We start from the raw sequence: 20,014 nt of genomic DNA, 5'->3' as shown, positions 1-20,014 counted from the left end.
CCCTTTCTCCTTACGTATCTATCTTATTGTTTTCTTCCCAGCTACTTCTTACGTCATTCTCTTTATATTCCTTCTTCTTATGTATTCTATATTATTTTCCCTCATTTATTTTCTCTACTTCTTATTCCCTTCTTCCTTCACGTTACATTCTTCCCTCTTCTTTCATGTCTATCACCTTCTCCCACCATTCACTATTTCTTCTTACTTCCTTCTCGTTACATTCTTCCCTCTTTCATGTTTATCACCTCCCACCATTCACTATTTCTGCTTATTTCCTTCTCCATGTCTTCCTTTTTCGTTACACTCTTCCTTGGTCTTACGTGTTTCATTTCGTCTTGGTTCTTCGGGGGTTACAACAGAACGCGGCACTAGGCATACTCTTCCGTCAATAAGTCATAGGTTTCACGATGTTGTAGAGTGGTTTTGTTTTGAAGTGCCTTTTTGCAGCAGTTACCTTGAAAAATCCTCACACTTCTGTACCTCACACTGTTTCAAATCACGCGCGCTTCACTCAGCCAGCGGGAAATGATCGGGGTTGATTCAGGAATGGGTTATCTGTGGTAGTTTAATGCAGAAAGGCCGAGGAATGCTTTATAATGAGTACACTTGCGGAAAAGGAGAAGGGTAGATGTTTAAAATCACATAACGAATTAAATTAGATTGAAAGCAACTAATATCAATACACAAAACGACAAAAAAAATCAACAATAACAACAATAATAATAATAGGTAATAATAATAATAATAATAATAATAATAATAATAATAATAATAATAATAAGGTGGTGGTGGTGGTGGTGGTGGTGGTGGTGGTGGTGGTGGTGGTGGTGGTGGTGGTGGTGGTGGTGATGATGATGATGATGATGATGATGATGATGATGATGATGAAGAAGAAAATGAAAAAGAGGAAGAAGAAGAAAAGAAAGAAAGAAAGAAAGAAAGAAAAAGAAAGAAAAAGAAAGAAAGAAAGAAGGAAAGCAAGAAGGGAGGGAGGGAGGGAGGAAGGAAAAGGAAAAAAGAAAAAAGAATAACAACAAATAAAGACAAAATCAGGAAGTTTTAAGAGCACATTTAAAAACAAAAGCAGCCCCACGAACCACCAACTCAGAGTAACGCAACCTGACACACCCTAACGAGCCGGAGACGAGAGGGCAGAGCTGGACGCCGCCACCACCACCACCACTTATGTGCCTGACTCCCCTCTCTATCCAGGCAGAGTTGTGCTGTGATGGAGGGTGTGAAGGGGTGAGGCTCAGTGCGTGCGAGTCGCCCCTCCGTCTTGCGTGCGAGTGAAGGGATTAAAAACATTCCTTGCGTGGCGTCTTGGATGCAACTAACGATTTACAACAGTTTAACGTTTTCCTTCTCCCTCCTCACAGTAGAAAAACAAACCACTTTCTTCCACCACGCACTTTGCTACTCCTCAACCTCCACCCCACATATCCTTCTCCCTACCCATCACCTATCACCTCTAGCCAGCCCCACTCCCCCTCCCCCATACAGCTGCCTTTTTTTTTTTTTCAAGTAAGAGGGAAAATCCGGCCAAGGGCAACAAATACGACTAAACGACACTGCCCGCTTAGATGCCACCTCAGTCCCGTGCCTTAAGAAATGTCTTGAAATTTCATAGGTACAACGAACGACTTATTTACTTATTTATTTTTTTTTTATACCATGTGGACTTTTTACGGGAATTTCTGGGCTAAAGGGGATACTTTTTGTGGTACCTCCTATCTCAAAGCCCACCCGCTAGGAAATCGTTGCCCTGAGTGAGGAAGCCCAACCTACACTCAGACCGTGGGCAAGATTCGAACCCGTGCGCTTGGAGACCCCGCAGACCCCAAAGCACGCATGGTTCCACTGTACCACGGCGGCTTCTAACGTTTTCCTTCTCCCTCCTCACAGCAGAAAAACAAAGCACTTTCTTCCACCCCACTGTTTCTTCCCAACCCCCTCACATACCTTCTCCCTACCCACCACCCACCATCTCCAGTCTGCCCCACTCCCCCACCCCCCACAGTTATTTTTTTGGGGGGCGGGATGGGGAATCTGGCCATGGGCAACAAAAACAACTACACAAAAAATACCCGCTTAGATGCCAGTCCCCGGGCAGGTCTGGGAGAGTTAGCCAGAAGAATGAGATAAATGTCTTGAAATCTCCCTCTTAAGTGTGTGGTGAATTTGGCACACCACGCATCACATACTGAGATGAGAGACTGAGACCCACACTGCAACAGGGAGTGAAGGCTTCGGGTTTGGCGATCACCACCACAGCTGTCTGGCCATCCTAATTAGACTCCCGGTGTGGCAAGGTAGCCCAGCCAAGCCAAGCCAAGCCAAGCCAAGCCAAGCCAAGCCAAGCCAACCCAAGCCAAGTCAGATCAAGCCAAGCCAAGCCAAGTCAGATCAAACCAAGCTAAGCCAAGCCAAGCCAAGCCAAGTCAGATCAAAGACAAGCTAAGCCAAGCCAAATCAAGCCAAGCCAAGCCAAGCCAAGCGAAATCAAGCCAAGCCAAGCCAAGCCAAGCCAAGCCAAGCAGTCATATTGGCAGGTTAAAATAGAACAGGAACCCTTTTCTTTCTTTCTTCTTTTCTTTATTTATTTATTAACTTCCTTCTTTCTCCATGATGTTTTTGTAGCATTAATGTTTCTATTCTGGGGTTTATTTATGTTATGTCACGTATATCTAAGACTTCACTTCAGACTTAAGCCTTTGCAGGACTCTCACTGTTCTGTTTCGCCTGCTGGAGTTACAATATCTCTACCATATGTAAAAGGGGAAAACTGGCAAAGGGCAACAAAAACGATCAAACAAAAAGGCCAACACAGATAATAAGTCTAACCCCCAACCTCCACAATTCTCCAAGGCCCCCTACCACCCCCAAAACAAGCTCGTAGGCCTATAAATAATCTGGAGCTTTGATGGGGAAGAGAGAAATCATTTCACTGGCATTTCATTCTTGACTGGTGCATAATTCGCTGGGCTTAGAAAAATGTCGAAGTTTGTTAGTCTAGAGTGTTATTACAGCCATACTAAACACATGCTCTTTTTCATGGATGGGGTAAAGCTGGCAAAGGACAACATAAACAGTAAAAAAAAAAAAAAAAAAAAAAAAATTGCCAGTCCCCTTGCAGGTTCGGGAGTGTTAGCCAGAACAAATAAATAAATATAAATGTCTTGCTCCAAAGTAGTAGTAGTAGTAGTAGTAGTAGTAGTAGTAGTAGTAGTAGTATATATTATTTATTATTATTTTATTTATCTATATTTTCTACGGTTACGGCAAGGTCACTGAGCGTTCTATACGACACGTGAATTCCGTACTTATATCAACGCTGAAGTGATTTCCAGATCAACCCGATATACTTTAGTTGTCCGTGGTCTTGCTGTTTTATCTGATGTGGCTGTGTTAAGGCGGGTTCACACGTGTCAATGTGCGGCTGGAAATGCTATCCGTTAGAAGCATCGACAGTCCTGCCCGCCGGAACACGTTCACACATAGCGGCTGGGAAGTATCGGCTGGTTGGCCTACATTTCTTATAAGAGTGTTCATCTTAACAAAAGACTATGCACAATTACGATCAAATGAAATCATCACAAGTATTCGCTCCTCACCTCCAGCAACACCCTGAACAGAGGGATCTCACTGAATGTAGTTCTACGTAGTCCCAGACATGCTATTTGTCCTTCATTAATTTCAACATCCTCCTCTCTGCCTCTGGACATCCACAAGCTCAAACCTTCTGTGACGTCACAATGTAAACAAAGCCGCTAGCGGTCTTGTTTTGTGGCTCTTTCTCCACCCGCCAGGCATCGAAATCCAAACGAAAACTCGTGTGAACCCGCCTATACTTTATCAGTCCCCGCCACTACACGCCGCACACTGCCCCACGCGGAGTCTGCTTGACAATGGAAAAGCCAGATAAGATAGCTCAGGGCCGTATCTTACCAAATGCTTACACATTCGTCTGCCTCGGATTTCCTGCCAGGATGAGCTCCACAGGCATGGGGCTCCAAACAAGTCAACACACCACAGTTTAAGAGATGACTTAAATAAGAAGTTGAGATTTAAAATAATGTAGAAAGTGTGTTGTAACTACTGGGAGCATTGTCCATGGCAAAAATGTTAGGATTTAGAAAGCTTATTATCAAGGCATGCCGCTATATTAAGTAATCTCTTAAATGCCGTTAGGGTGGATCCAATCACAACTGAGGAAGGCAGGGCACTCGGTTGTTGCATCCTCTCTCTCTCTCTCTCTCTCTCTCTCTCTGTTCTATTACCAAGCGGTATTCATCATCAACCTAACCGCACCTAGAGCGCCACTGACAGCCGCTACCAGTTACCCCCTCCCGCTCTCCCCGCCACTCACCAATATGCCAGAACTCTGAGCTGATTGGCTGTTCCACCTCCCGTCACTGGCTTCCTTCACTGCCACTGGTTACTCACATGCTAAGTGGGGCAAGTGAAGTGGTGGTGAACCCAGCGAGATGTTTCCCTCGATATTATGATGAGATAATAGAAAGCCTTCGCGCGGTACTTAACTATGTGCGTCTATCTGTTGTGATGGTATGAAGTGGAGGCGTCACGGGACAACACACGCCTACCATCTTGCTGGATATCCACAGCATGACGTGACGTGACGGACTGACGAACTATTTACGGTCTGTCTGTGTGTTTCCGTCCATTCCTCTTCCGTCTCCTCACTTACCTTTGCTCCACGAGGCCCAGCACACACATCTTCCTGACACAAGTTCACAAAGAGGAAAGACGACATAATGGTTCACAGGTGACAAAATAAATTAACAGGAAACAAGCACTTGCCTTTTCCTTCTTCTTCCCACGTCCTTCATTCTTGTATTGTTTTTTGTTTATTTCTCATCCCTGCTAATTTCTTTTTCCTCTGTACATTTTCGGTCTTGTTATCTTCAATTTCTATCAGTCTGAGTGCAATAACTGTCCAGGTTTCACTAAAATTCACAAGAAAATAAAAAGGCACAGCCATTCACACTTCCTGACGCCATTATGAGGCACACTGGCACAGCTGTTCACCACGTCTACGAGCCTAAAATATTTAACTTTTTTTTTTTTTCATTGTCCTTCCTTGCATTATTCTCACGTTACTAATAAATAGCATCATTATTTATCGTACAGCACTCAGTTCTTTTTTGGGCTTTGCTGCTATCAAGTACATTACCTCCAAAATATCCAACTTTTTTATTATATTCTTGTTACGAAATTTCAAAGTTATTTTACTACACCAAATAGCTAAATTAATAACAAAACTTATTTTCAAAACATTACTTAGTTCTTTCTTTTGTGCCATTTTTGTACATCACCTCCACCTACCCTACCAAATTACCTAACTTTTCATATTCCACCGTTCCTCCTCATTTGGATGATTTCTATATCATTTAGTTAATTTCAATAGCTAAATGAATAACTCCAACATGTGAACTATATAATATCTTCTCTTCATTGCAAGGAGGCTGCATGCGCTGCTCCCCTGTCGCCGTGCCTAAACTCTTTTTATTATTGACATTTTTAATTTCCCCTTCATTCCTTCCCTTTTCACTGCATTTCAACGTCATGTAGTTTTCTTAAATATTTTTCCATCATTAATTAAATCAAATGTGTAACTAAAAGAATTCTCTCTCTCTCTCTCTCTCTCTCTCTCTCTCTCTCTCTCTCTCTCTCTCTCTCTGTTGTTAAATGCAGCAAAAAAACAAAACAAAAATATCATCCTACCAAACCTCTTTTTTTTTTTTTTCTTGTCAATTAGTTTTGGTAACATGAGTAAGAGACACTTTAATTAACTACACATGCATTCCCTCAGCCACCACGCCAATGGTCCTCACACTCCCTTTACTTCATCAGGCGGGGAATTAAATATTACTAGATCATTTGATATTAGAATCAGCATATCGTCTTTCAATATACACGAGTTCCCTCTTGTCATTCTCTCTCTCTCTCTCTCTCTCTCTCTCTCTCTCTCTCTCTCTCTCTCTCTCTCTCTCTTTATTTAAACATAACTTAGTACAAAGGACCATATACCCAAAGGCGTACTGTCGTGTGCTACCTAGTCTAAGGGTACTACTCGTACTGTCTATTTGTTTACAATATTTGCAAAACTCTTAAGATAGATATTATTCAATAATTCGTAAGATAAACTTAGTATGCTACGTATTCTAATGTATCATATATATATATATATATATATATATATATATATATATATATATATATATATATATATATATATATATATATATATATATATACATGCTACATTAAGACTAATTGGTCAGTATATAAACGGAGCACTATTCACTCTTTAACCGCACTGCACTGCACTGAGTGTCACGTCACGATGAGCGTCAGTGGAGTTGGCAGTGTCTGTCTCCACTTATGAGCCATCAGTTTGATACTGTCGGTGTTCATCTCCTGGACGTGAGGCACCACGGCCGTGAACAAGTTCCACATCCTGGAGACACGTCCTGTGAAAGTGCGTTGGTGCTGACACCCGTGGGATCGCGGCACCTCTACGGCGTCACCACCACTGAATACCGTTCTCGTGCTCCGTGTGGAGACTCTAAGAGGATGACGCAGCCCTGCCAGATGTGGCACATTTTGCACCTGTGCCTTATGGAACACTACAACCGCCGCCACGTCTCTGCGGTGTTCCAGTGAATCGAGAGGACGCTCAGGCTCTGGGTGAGGTGGGGGTGCGGCATCTACTAGCTATAAGGCGCGGCGTTGGATGCTGTCCAGCCTCCTGTGTGTAGCAGCACAGGACATCCAGGAGAGTGCTGCGTAATCCAGGTGGGTCCGTACCTGTGCCTTGTACAGCAGCAGTCTCCCCTTCCTGTGGAGAAGGGGAGACTTTACCCAGCACTGACAACAGGGATATGGGTCTGTAGTTTTTTGGGTCTGTCCTGGAGCTTTTTGTGTACGGGAACGACGCGAGCCTCCTTCCACACTGAAGGTCAGACGTTTTCCCGTACACAAGTAGTGAAGACTTGGGTGAGAGGGGCAGCCAGTTCCTGGGAGCATCGCTTCAGCAGGTGTGGGCTGATATCGTCAGGGCCGATGGCTTTCTGTGTGTCCAGCCCTCATAATAATCACCTGGTGATGCGTCACTTCAACCATGGTGACAGTCTTCTCGCACCGCTGGACCAGCTGAGGCGGTGGTTGCTGTGGATTCCTCACCTTAATTTTTCCAGCAAACAAGGAAGCCAGCAACTGTGCCCTCTCCTTACTGCTGGTGGCGACAGTACAGTCCTGCTTGCTGAGGGGAGGGATGGATTCTTGGTGGCCAGTTCCCTGTTTGTCCTTAACAAGGGACCACGAAGTTTTGTTTCCTACGTCGGGGCCACACAGTTTCCGGCGCAGGTTTTCCTCCCACTTTTTTAAGGCCCACTTGCTGGTTACCACCATCCTCCTGCATGCCGCCCTGTGCAGGTCCTTGTTGCGCCGAGTCGGGTTCCTCTTGTAGCGGAGCCAGGCAGCATACTTTGCCTCAGCAGCAACACGGCAACGGTAGCCAAACCATGGCTGATCCGTCGGTCTGGTGGTGTATTCCCTGTGTGGGACGTGGCGTCTCTGGAGGGCGAGGAGGTGAGAGGTGAGTGCAAGTGCTTCACTCTCTGCCCCTCCCTGTAGCAGAGTGGCCCACGGGGTGTAGTGCAGGTCGCGGCGCAGGGAAGCCCAGTCTGTTTTGTTCCACAGCCAGATGGTGCGGGTGGTGGCCTCGTCCCGAGCCACGCCCACTTCCAGCTGTGTCAGTACAGTGTGGTGGTCAGAGCTGCCCATGAGCCCCAGCTGATGACACTGAAGCCTGTCCTCCTGGTTGTCATAGATGACTGGGTCCAGCGTCCCCCCATCTCTCTCTCTCTCTCTCTCTCTCTCTCTCTCTCTCTCTCTCTCTCTCTCTCTCTCTCTCTCTTACGTAATGCTATAACTCTTTATTTTTTCTTCTTTCATCATTAATATCTATTCATTTCAATATAAGACTGAATCCTCCAAACATAAACAGACAGACAGACGTAGCGTATATATATATATATATATATATATATATATATATATATATATATATATATATATATATATATATATATATATATATATATATATATATATATATAGTAGCGACGAACAGACTGTTTAACTGACTGACTGCAAGATTTATACATCATGAGGCGAAACACTCTTGAGAACTCGGCTTATGATATATATGGCCTTTGAAAACAGTAGTGATAAAACTTCACTGATTACCATATTCTTTTTATTCACTTATTTTATTATACGGTTCTAAAGACACGTGTACAAAAGATCTACATAATGGACATAAGAAACTCTCTTCAGAATCCTTACCATCGCTGTATTCTTTGAAAATGGTCGTGGTGAAGTTACAACGCTTTGCTTATTCACTTATTTAATTGTCATGCTTCTAGTGACACATTTGCAAGAAATCTATATTATGAACAAGAGAAACACACTTGAGAGACCGACTAAACATCATTGTGGTCTTCAAAAAACAATCGTGGAGAGAGAGAGAGAGAGAGAGAGAGAGAGAGAGAGTGTGTATTTCAGAATGCTGACTTACTAATGGCCACAACACTGACCAACAGAGGCGGAGGTGGTGATGGCCAAGGAAGCGGGCACGGGGCTGAGTCAGTGGCCACATGGAGGCACTCAGGACGAAGCGGCACAGAAGCTTCTCAGTAACTTGGTTCTGCGCATGGACGCCATCGAGCACATGCGGGAAAGCCTAGCACAGCTACAGCACCTTCAGGAGGCCCGCATTGGTGCTAGGGTGAGGAATATTGAAAGTGTTTTGAGTGAATGTGAGGAAATTAGCGTTTAGGGTGAGCGCGAGGAAAGAACTATATAGAATGTGATAAAAATATGTAGGGTGAAAGGATGAGGGAATGAGAATGCTTACAGTGAAGACAAGAGGAAATCAATGTTTAGGGTGAAAAGGTGAGGAAATAAGAATGTTTAGGGTGAAAACGAGGGGAAATTAATGTTTAGAGTGAATGTGAGGAAATAAGTGTATAGAATGAGTGTGAAAAGAGTGTATAGAGAGAACGGATGAGAAAACCAGAGTGTTTGGGATGATAAAGAAGGAAAGTATTGTGAATAGTGTGGAAAGGTGAGGAAATAAGAGTGTTTGGTGTGAGAGGGGAAGGAAATAAGAGTGTTTAGTGTGAAAGAGAAGGAAATAAGAGTGTTTGGTGTGAAAGGGTGAGGAAATAAGAGTGTTTGGTGTGAAACGGTGAGGAAATAAAGAGTGTTTAGTGTGAAAGGGTGACGAAATAAGAGTGATTAGTGTGAAAGGGTGAGGAAATAAGAGTGTTTAGTGTGAAAGGGAAGAGAATAAGAATGTTTAGTGTGAATGAGTGAGGAAATAAGAGTGTATAGTCTGAAAGGTGAAGGAAATAAGAGTGTTTAGTGTGAAAGGTGAAGGAAATAAGAGTGTTTAGTGTGAAAGGGGAAGGAAATAAGAGTGTTTAATGTGAAAGGTGACGAAATAAGAGTGTTTGGTGTGAAAGGGTGAGGAAATAAAGAGTGTTTAGTGTGAAAAGTGAAGGAAATAAGATTGTTTAGTGTGAAAGGGAAGGAAATAAGAGTGTTTAGTGTGAAATGAAAGGAAAGAAGAGTGTTTAGTGTGAAAGGGAAGGAAAGAAGAGTGTTTAGTGTGAAAGGGAAGGAAAGAAGAGTGTTTAGTGTGAAAGAGAAGGAAAGAAGAGTGTTTAGTGTGAAAGGGAAGGAAATAAGAGTGTTTGGTGTGAAAGGGTGAGGAAATAAGAGTGTTTGGTGTGAAAGGTGAAGGAAATAAGAGTGTTTAGTGTGAAAGGGTGAGGAAATAAGAGTGTTTAGTGTGAAAGGGAAGAGAATAAGAATGTTTAGTGTGAATGAGTGAGGAAATAAGAGTGTATAGTCTGAAAGGTGAAGGAAATAAGAGTGTTTAGTGTGAAAGGTGAAGGAAATAAGAGTGTTTAGTGTGAAAGGGGAAGGAAATAAGATTGTTTAGTGTGAAAGGGTAAGAAATAAGAATGTTTAGTGTGAATGAGTGAGGAAATAAGAGTGTATAGTGTGAAAGGGTGAGGAAATAAGAGTGTTTAGGAAGAGAATAAGAATGTTTAGAGGAAATAAGAGTGTATAGTGTGAAAGGGTGAGGAAATAAGAGTGTTTAGTGTGAAAGAGGAAGGAAATAAAAGTGTTTAGTGAAGGAAAGAAGTGTTAGGGTGAGTGTCAGGGAAGAACATTTTCCCACCTTGATTTTTTTCTGCCTAGAAAGTTCAGGACTTCTTTTTTTCACATCTACAAAAGTCACGTTTTATCTTTTTTTTTCATTGTTATTACTACTATTGTTGTTGTTGTTGTTGTTGTTGTTGTTATTATTGTTTTTATAATTTTATTTTCTAGATATTTATTTTATTTTATTTCATTTTATTTTATTTTTATCAATTTATTTGACTATTCCACTTTATATGTTTTTTTTTTCATTTACTTATTTATTTGTTTATTTATTCAATATTACTATTTTTTTATCTATTTCTTATTACCTTTGATTTATTTCCCCCTGTGTAGAAATTTCATGTTTTTATTAGCTAAAAAAATTTTTTTGTTCCCACCTTGGCAGAAACGTCATGTTTTATATCTCCCTACCTCGAAATATTACGTTTTCTTTTCTCCACTTCTTTTTTTTTTCCCAACCATAAAATTGTTTGTTTTTGCTTTTTTTCACCCACTTGAAGATTTAATGTATTCTTTTTTGCTTTTATTTTCAATTTCACCCACTAAAACATTTCATGTATTATTATTCTTTTTCTTTTTTTCCCAGGTTGGCGGACGACGCGAAATACAACTGAGGGAGGAGAGGAAGCGGGCAGCGGCGGCGGAGCACGGAGACTGGAGAGAGAGGAGCGTGGCAGGGGGAGGCAACAAGAAGAGGAGTGTGAGGAGGAGGCTGAGGCGGGATGACATTGGCGACCTTTTCATGGGGAACGAGAAGGAAGGTAATGGTGGTGGTGGTGGTGGTGGTGGTGATGGTGAAGTAACTTTACTAGAACCACAAAAACATCTATAGAAATTCGTGTAATTTAATTAGAACCACAAAAAACACCCTTATAAAGCCTTGCAATTTATATAGTAAAGCAAAAACTCCCTTCCCCCCTGGTGTCACACTATGTGGCGGCGTCGCAGCGCCGCAGCAGCATGAAAATGTGATATCACACAAACCAATGATGGGTGTCACACTACTGCGGCGGCGGCGTCGTTCCCGCCGCACAGTCCGCGCCACAGCGACGCCGCCGCAGTATTCCAATGTAGAACAAAAGCTCCTTTACAAACCCTTGCAACTTACCTAGAAGCACGAAAACCCTTGCAACTTAACTAAAACCACAAAAACACCCTTAGAAACCCAAGTAACAAAGCTAGAACCACAAAAACACTCTTGGTAACCCATGCAACTTCTTAACTAGAATCATGAAACACCTTTAGAAACCCGTGTAACTTAACTAGAACCATGAAAACACCCTCGTGTAACTAAGCTAGAACCACAAAAACACCCTTGGAAGCCCATGCAACTAGAACCATAAAAATACCCTTAGAAACGCGAGTAACTGAAGTAGAACCACAAAAACAACCTCAGAAACCCTTGTAACTTAACTAGAACCATGAAATATCCTTAAAAACTCGTGTAAATTTACTAGAACCACAGAAACACCCTTAGAAATCAGTGTAACATTAACCAGAACCACAAATACTCCCTTAAAAACCCATGTAACTGAACAAGAACCACAAAACACCCTTAGAAACTCATGTAACTGAACTAAAACCACAAATACACTTAAAAACCCATTGTATAACTTAAATAGAAAAAAAAACACCTTTAAGCTAACCTAACACAGCTCTAACCCAACACAGTAACTCATGATCGTCCCGCAGAGTGCCCTGTGTTGTGGTGGATTCTGGAAAGCTGCAGTACGGTGAGCGAGAAGGTTGGGGACGAGTCGCAGGTGTTCCTCCCAGCCTGCATCAAACACGAGATTTGCTACGTGTGTGTGAGTATCGCCCGGTGTGTGTGTGTGTGTGTGTGTGTGTGTGTGTGTGTGTGTGTGATCACGTTCTTATCTATTATTTTTTTCTTTATTTGATAGTATGTCTTATTGTATATGTCCTGCTTTTCTTTCGTTCTTTTTTTTTTTATCGAATCATTCATTATTGTTGTTCATCATGACTACAAAAATTGAGACGTTACTAAATCTCCCACAAGAACCGTAGGAATAAAAAAAACATCTTTTAAAAAACCTTAACTCAACGGGAGCCTTTGGTCAGTAGAGGCGGTGGTGACAGGATTTAGTAGTATTCAATATCTCAAAAACTCAGTTCCTCCATCTATCAACTCGACACAACCTTCCAGACAACTATCCCCTCTTCTTCAATGGCACTCAACTGTCCTCATCTTCCACACTAAATATCATCGGTCTGTTCTTTACTTATCATCTACACTGGAAACTTCGCATCTCATCTCTTACTATTACAACTGCTATAAAGTTAGGTGTTCTGAGACGTATCCGACAGTTTTTTTTTTTTTTTTCGAACTACTAACTTTGTATCAGGGCTTTATCCACCCATGTATGGATGGTCCACTCACGTTGTTTAATTAGATAAGGTGGAATCTAAAGCTATTCGTCTCATCAACTCTTCTCCTTTGACTGACAGACTTCAGCCTTTTTCTCACCGCCGCAATGTTGTATCTCTTGCTATCTTCTGCCACTATTTTCATACTAGCTGCTCTTCTGATCTTGTTGACTGCATGCCTCCCCTCCTCCCGCGGCCTCGCTGCACAAGACTTTCTCCTCTCCCTCATTCTGCCCACCTCTCTAACGAAAGAGTCGACCAGTAGTCTCAATCATTCATCCCTTTTACTGATAAACTCTGGAACTCCCTGCCTGCTTCTATATTTCCATTTTCTTACAACCTGAACTCATTTAAAAGGGAGATTTCGAATTCAAGACATTTATCCCATTTTTTCAGCTAACTCTCTCGATCCTGTTCGGGAATTGAAATCTCAATGTGCTTTTTTTGTTCAATCGTTTTTGTTACCTTAGGCCAGCTCCCTTTTTTACATAAAAAAGTCACTGACCTCTTTCTCTTTAACTTGCCGGGCAATTTTCATGTCATTAAAGTAGAAACATTGCTAATATATCACTGAAATTCTAAAAAACACCTTAGAAACCCGTGAACTAAACTATAACCACAGAAATACCCTTAGAAAATCTTTAATACCTCAACCTGGAGGAAATAAGATGGGGGTGCGGATAGAAGCGTTCCAGAATGCAGCCCTTTACCTCTCTTTCTCTCTCTCTCTCTCTCTCCTCCGCAGGGCGCCAGTCAGGGCATCAGCGGGCACGAGTGTGATGCGGTGCTGTCCTCTGCCCTGGAAGCGTCCTGCCCTGAGCGCTCCCTGGACTGTCTGGCTGCAGCTGGCTCCACCTTCACCTCCCTCAGCCGCCCCGCAGCCTACGACCCTGCAGGCAGTTGCGCTAACGACCCCTGCGTCATACACTTCCTGGAGGCTCGCTGAGGTGGTTTGGTGTGCAGCTAACCTACGTAATTGCTATAGTTAACTATCTAACTATGTAACTAACTAACTACTCGTAACTACTGTCTGGTGTGTTGTCTGTTTTAGCTAATTGACTGACGGACTGACTGACTATTGCTACTTCTGCTACCACTGCTGCTACTGTTGGACGGTTCTAGGCTAACCTGAACGAAGTCATGGAAAGGTGTCGCTAACCAGCCAATCAGGGACGAGAAGCGGCGGGCCTCGGATTCCACCAACCAATGGGAGAGCTGCTGCAGGCTCTGACGAGAAGAAGAAGAAGCAGGCTCTGACGAAGAAGAAGAAGAAGAAGAAGAAGAAGAAGAAGAAGATTTGTTAACTGATTGATTGATAACAGAACGGAAGATTATAGGAGGAGAAGAAATAGGAAGAAATGAATGAAAAAAAGAATCGAGAAGAGAAATGAACAGACAACATAATAACAATTCACTTCAGCATAATAATAATAATAATAATAATAATAATATCGTATTGCATCTGCATATGTTATACTAGATGTTGTTAAGCTCTTATGATAACCGTACTGACATGTTGACAAAACTATCGTACACTGGAGATACGATACCACGATAGCCTTCTTTCACCTGCAAATAATGGAGAAAAAAAATAATTGACGGACTAGCAAAAATACATCATCAGTATTTGAAGAGCAAAGGATATTATTTAATTTACATGGAAGGTCTACGGATATATATTTCTCCAAGACTCATATTTTGGGGGATGGATTAAAAACTAGACAACTCCTGAATATCCTACAGATTTCTCTTTTACAAGCTTAATTTCCAGAATACTTCCTTAATCCTTTCATTCTTTCCTCGCCTTCCATTCTCTTCTCTCCCTTTCTTCCTCCTTCTTTTTAAACATAGTCGTTTTTTTCTCTCTTCTTCCTTATTTCTTTCAATCATCTTTCTCTATCTATACTTTCTAGGTACTCCATTACTGATTTCCTTCCATCCTTCCTTAACCCTTTCATATTTCCTTCATCCCTTCCTTTCCTTCCCTTTCTTCTTCCTACTCTTTCAAACATAGTCACTCTTTACTCTCTTCTTCCTTACTTCCTTCGTTCACCTTTCTCTTCTCTACCTCCTAACCATTCCTCCCTTGACTTACTCTTCTATCTACACACTAACAAAAAACTCTATTGAAATTTCTGACGTACTGAAAACTGAGATGAGTCTTTGACCTACAGATAACAAACATTCTTCCGATAAATTCTGACTGAGTGACAGAATTCTACTGATAAATCGCAACTGGACGCTATTAAGGACAAGATCTGATGTATAACTCACACTAATACAGGATGGAAGGGTACATACATCTACACATACAGACACACGCACACACAGACATAATATTATATCAACCAACACACTGACACACACATACGCATACACATACACACATTATCACTATCTGGAGTGTTTTTAAATGTACTTCAGTGTTCGAGAAAGGAAAAAAATAACAAAAATTCACGTAATATTAATAGTCATAACCAAAGTGTGTTGTCTCCGTGTTCTGCAGCAGCTGTACGTGTTCTGGTGTTCTGGTGACGTGTTCTGTGTTATCATGAGGTGTTCTGGTATGCTGCTGTTGCTGGTGTGGTGGTGTGTCGTGTTCTGTATCGTCTCTCTACCGGTGTTCACTTGGCCAGCCAGAGAGCCGTTGTTTTTCCCGCGCTCAGCATAATAATTGGCTTTGAGCTCGTATCCCTGACCCAAACATTGATATTACTGGTGGTTGTACTGCCTAGGTTCTGAAATGTGTCTATGTGTATAATAGTCTCAGCTCTTACGTACACTGATGATGATAGTGTTTTAGAGCTGCATGTTTCTCCATTATTATTATTATTATTATTATTATTATTATTATTATTGTTGTTTAAATATCATTATTATTATTGCCATGGAAATGAGTTTATGTTCGTATCCCTCTGACCTAAACAATTAATATTCCTATCAATAATTATGCTTGGGGTTTGAAGTGTAGCTGTTTTCTTCTTACTTCTCCTATCAAAAATTATACAACAATGGAGGGTTTTAGTTGTAAAGGCGTAATATTTCTCGCCTCGCTCTTTCTCTCTTGCATCGCGTAAAAAAATAATTCAACTTAAATCTTCCAGAAGGGAATATGAAAACAGCATATAAATTTATCAGCCCTTAAAACGATAATAATAATAATGATAATAATAATAATAATAATAATAATAATAATAATAATAATAATAATAATAATAATAATAACTTTGATATTCATGCATGTAAAAGTTCTAACCTCGCTCTTTCTAAATTGTGAAGGCGGTGAACTCCATCTCCTCGCTGGCCAGATACAAATAGTGGGAAGAATATCAGTGTGACTTTAAATGTGCAGAGAAAACTTGATTAAAATTTTGGTCTTTGATAAAATTGATAACAATGATCCAATACTCTCTGTCTCGGTAACTCTGCCGCGTGTCTCGCCAAAAAGAAATAAGACAAAAACAAACAAAGAATGAAGCTTATATTGTTATGAAGTGATCATTAAAGGATAAAATATAATAATTGTACCTGAGTAAATTGTTTTAAAGGTAATTTGAAACTTTCTTTTTCTAGGTAGCTTTTAACTATTTATTTTGATTTTATTATTATTATTATTATTATTATTATTATTATTATTATTATTTTATTTGATTAGTTGGTGAAGGGGACTGTGAAAGTATTAGTTACCTGTTTCCACGTGCCATGTTAAAACTGAATACAAAGTCTATTGTTGTATATTAGAGACTAGACAGAAGCATATATATAACACACATATACATACCAATATTTTTGTCTATTATAATAATAGAGAATTAAACAAAATGCATATTATAATAAACATTTGACGCAAAAAAATATTACAGAATATTTTTTTTCTTTATAATGGATGTTTCCTTTGTTAGGTAGACGCGTCAGTGTTGTTGTTTATCCATAAGGCGAGTCTAAAGAATGAAGTGCTTTTCATTTCACGCCGTGTTTGGTTTTTCTTTCTTTTCCTCCAACATTCCTTTCCATAATAAACCTACATCGTGTTATTTGTCTTTTCTTGCCCTGACTTGTCCCTTCCTATCCTAGCTTGGCCTTACCTAGTGTTGCCGTCCCAGCCCAGAATACAACATATAGCCCGACTGCCCTCAATACTTTATTGAGTTAGCATGAACTGTAACACATGGAACACAACAACAAAGGTAAAACTAAACAAAATCACACGTTCTGCACTGTACTGTAAAAACATCTAAGTAAACAAGAAGCACTATAAGAAATCAGTAGCTCAAGCCAATGATGTATATCAAACTGAAGACCTAAATTTCCTCACGTATACAAAATAAATGAATTAAACCAGAAACGCTATTCGTTTATATAAATACACATCTTTTATTGCGGTAATTGGGCTTGCAAATGGGAACCAATCAAACAACCAAGCAGCCAAACGACAGATGCTGGAATAGCATAAGCCTGATGGTTATGCCGCCTATCCCACTATCACATGACATACTAAGATTGATACTCAGATGTATATACCAAATTATTTGTATAAATCGTATTTCATGATAACTCACCGAATCAACTCACTAACAAGAAACTCCAGGTAACCTTCACCACATTCAAAACTGTTCCCACACACTGACTCCATAGCATGACCACCTCTCTGGATCTAAGGTCGGGTGGGTGGTGATTGATCATTGAAGATATCATCACCGTGCCTAACGAGTCACCACCACCATGTACACCAACTACCATACAAAGGGTTCATACAAAGCAATCAGTAAAACTAATACATCCACACATACCATACAGAACCAGGACACTCCTATATAAACCTTTTTCCATACAAAATCCCTAATTAATACATAAGTTTAAATTGGCAAGTTATTCAGAACAGCAACTCGACACGTTCTAAACAATACATAGAAGAAAGACGTAAAACATAATATACTTGATATTTTATACCTGCGTTATTCAACACTTTCACCAACTACTCACCAACAACATAACTACTTATACCATTACCAATACCTACGCCTGAATCCAGTCACATGGCTTCCCTAATCATAGTTTAGTATAATCATACAATCCAATTATAAGTATGTTTAATCATCCAGCTTATTTGTGCAAACTCTTCAGTGGGGAACGGACCCAATATATTACTAGTGGAACAGTTTTATCAATTTTTAAACAGGGTGTTTCAACACGGATCGGTCAGCAAGTTGTAACTTCACAGAGCGGACCAGGCCATCTTTAGAAATGTAGACCTAAGCAACTCGCTTTAATTTCCAATGTGAACGATGGCACTGATCATCAATGAGTAATACTATATGACTAACGATGAGATTCTGTCCAGGGATGTTCCACTTTGCTCGGGACTGGGATTGCTGGACAATGTCTCTCTTCCACCAGGGCCAGAAAAGGGCTATCATGTACTGAACGCGCCACCACTATTTAGACGCATACAGATCAGCACGTTCCGTATTTCATGCAGCCAGCGTGTGAGGAATGACCTTCGATTTCATGATCAAGAGGGTTGGTGCAAGAGGAGCATGGGACTGAGGATCACATCGGTTGTCAACAGAGAGGTCTGCTATTCATCACCGATGCAGCTTCTGACAAGACCATCATGAGACCTTCATCATGAAAACAAGACCCATGTTCGCATAAAATACTTTCAAGGACACGTCTGGCAACACCAATCATTCTTTCCCACACACCGCCTCTGTGGCTACTTGCAGGCGGAATGAAAATAACATCACATCCCATTTTCTATAACTCATTCTTCACACCAACAAAATTTGTGCCTTGGTCACACCTGATTTTTCTAATATAACCCCAAAAGGCGACAAACCTCTGAAAGGCGTTGAGGAAACTGTCTCTAGCAAAAGAGAGAATAGTTTCAATGTACACCGCCCTGCTCACCAAGCAGATGAACATCACGCCATACCTCTTGCATCCCCATCAGCTTGACTTCACAATACAAGGGCCAAACAAATCACATCCCGAGAACCAGCATAGATAACAGGAGGATAGCCGATCTTATGGAAGGTCACCCATCTTTTGCTGCAAGAGTTTTGCCACACAGACGTAAACAAGTCACACAGGTACAAATTAATTTCTTTACCATTTTCTGCAAGGATAATATCGAAAACCCATAGCTGCAGACTTCAGAGCTGGTCATGTCTCTACCTTGGTGGTGGGTTTTTTTCGTGGAAATGATGAATGATTAGCCAGGAGAGCTCACGATCAGAGGGCAAGATCATGGTTGCTTCTCTTCGTCAGGCAGAGCAGAACTGCGAATTCTACCACTAACATGGATCAAGTTATCTTCATTCAGGAATACATACAATTTGAATAGTGACTGACTTCTGACTTGACAGTTCTTTGAATTCCTCAGTAAAACCAGATCTTTGAATAATGCTGATGACACTAATCTTAGCTGTTTTCTAATTCTTTAACCTTTAAACTTCCTTCCCTCCTTGTGCCTCTGCAATAAACCTCTATATCAAAGCCCATAATTTCGAAGTGCCAAGCCACTTTTGAAAGGTACTCACACAAACTAGGAAGGCAGTGGCGTAGTAGATAAGGTGGGGAGTTTGGGATCGGGCAGACTTCCACGCGTAGGTTCGATTCCTACCACATACCGCTTTGAAGCTATGCCATTTGTCGAGTGGTTTAAAGTTACCTACATGTCACCATGATACCCAGGTTCTAGGTGGTTACACCAAAGATGCACTTGGGTGGTGATATGGGCCCTAATATGGGTACCATTACAAATAAAATTGCCTGCGCCACTGATGGACGGAAAGCTTAACAGCGCTTCCCACATATAGTCTTTAAGTATGCCTACAGGTGCTATAGGCCATAACATAAAAAAAAAAAAAAAATCTGTCTCTTGAGGCTCATTGCTCTGAGTGCTCAAACACTTTACTTCAACGTCATCAGGAAGTAATGGTGATTTGATCCGCTATTTGATCTTTAAAAATTCAGGTCCCTGTGGCCAAAGTTCAAATAATACTGCTCACGATTCATCATCAGCAGAATTTTCAGTGCTGTTGACATTATGTACCCGTTAAACCCTGTTAGCAACGAATATCTTGAACTTGGCAGAGACATTCTGTATGTATCTGTTACTGGAAATGTGTGTAATTAGTTACTTCATGGAAATTCTTGAAAATTTTAGTAAGTTCATGAAATCAGCGCAGCCATCAGTGATGACATGTAATCTTTAAAATGTTCAGGGATTTCTTGTAAATACTGAAATATCTGCTTAGGGATTTCATGAAACAACTATGGTTTTAACGAACCTGTGCCAAGAATAATCAACGAAGCCTTCAAGGCAGTTTCACACCAGCGACGACTGACACGACGCACG

The 20,014-nt window shown here is 41.0% G+C and overlaps 1 protein-coding gene and 1 long non-coding RNA gene across 3 annotated transcripts in view; one reads left to right on the top strand and one right to left on the bottom strand.

Annotated features, from left to right (window-relative positions):
- The window catches only part of LOC123518737, a 65,419-nt gene extending 60,619 nt beyond the window's left edge, over positions 1 to 4,800 (bottom strand). Inside the window, exon 1 of the long non-coding RNA XR_006678875.1 lies at positions 4,543 to 4,800. This is a non-coding gene — a long non-coding RNA (uncharacterized LOC123518737). The remainder of the gene's footprint in view (positions 1 to 4,542) is intronic.
- LOC123518721 overlaps positions 1 to 16,685 on the top strand; it is a 72,965-nt gene extending 56,280 nt beyond the window's left edge. For both annotated transcript variants that reach the window (XM_045279731.1, XM_045279725.1), the window contains 4 exons: positions 8,631 to 8,815; positions 10,850 to 11,024; positions 11,956 to 12,071; positions 13,397 to 16,685. In XM_045279731.1, the coding sequence (XP_045135666.1) occupies positions 8,631 to 8,815; positions 10,850 to 11,024; positions 11,956 to 12,071; positions 13,397 to 13,597 (677 nt within the window). In that variant the 3' untranslated portion in view covers positions 13,598 to 16,685. The remainder of the gene's footprint in view (positions 1 to 8,630; positions 8,816 to 10,849; positions 11,025 to 11,955; positions 12,072 to 13,396) is intronic.
- Positions 16,686 to 20,014: the final 3,329 nt, after the last annotated feature.

This window comes from Portunus trituberculatus, chromosome 6 (assembly GCF_017591435.1).
Source record: "Portunus trituberculatus isolate SZX2019 chromosome 6, ASM1759143v1, whole genome shotgun sequence".
In the NCBI taxonomy this organism is placed as follows: domain Eukaryota; kingdom Metazoa; phylum Arthropoda; class Malacostraca; order Decapoda; family Portunidae; genus Portunus; species Portunus trituberculatus.
This window is presented reverse-complemented; position numbering and strand designations above follow the sequence as displayed.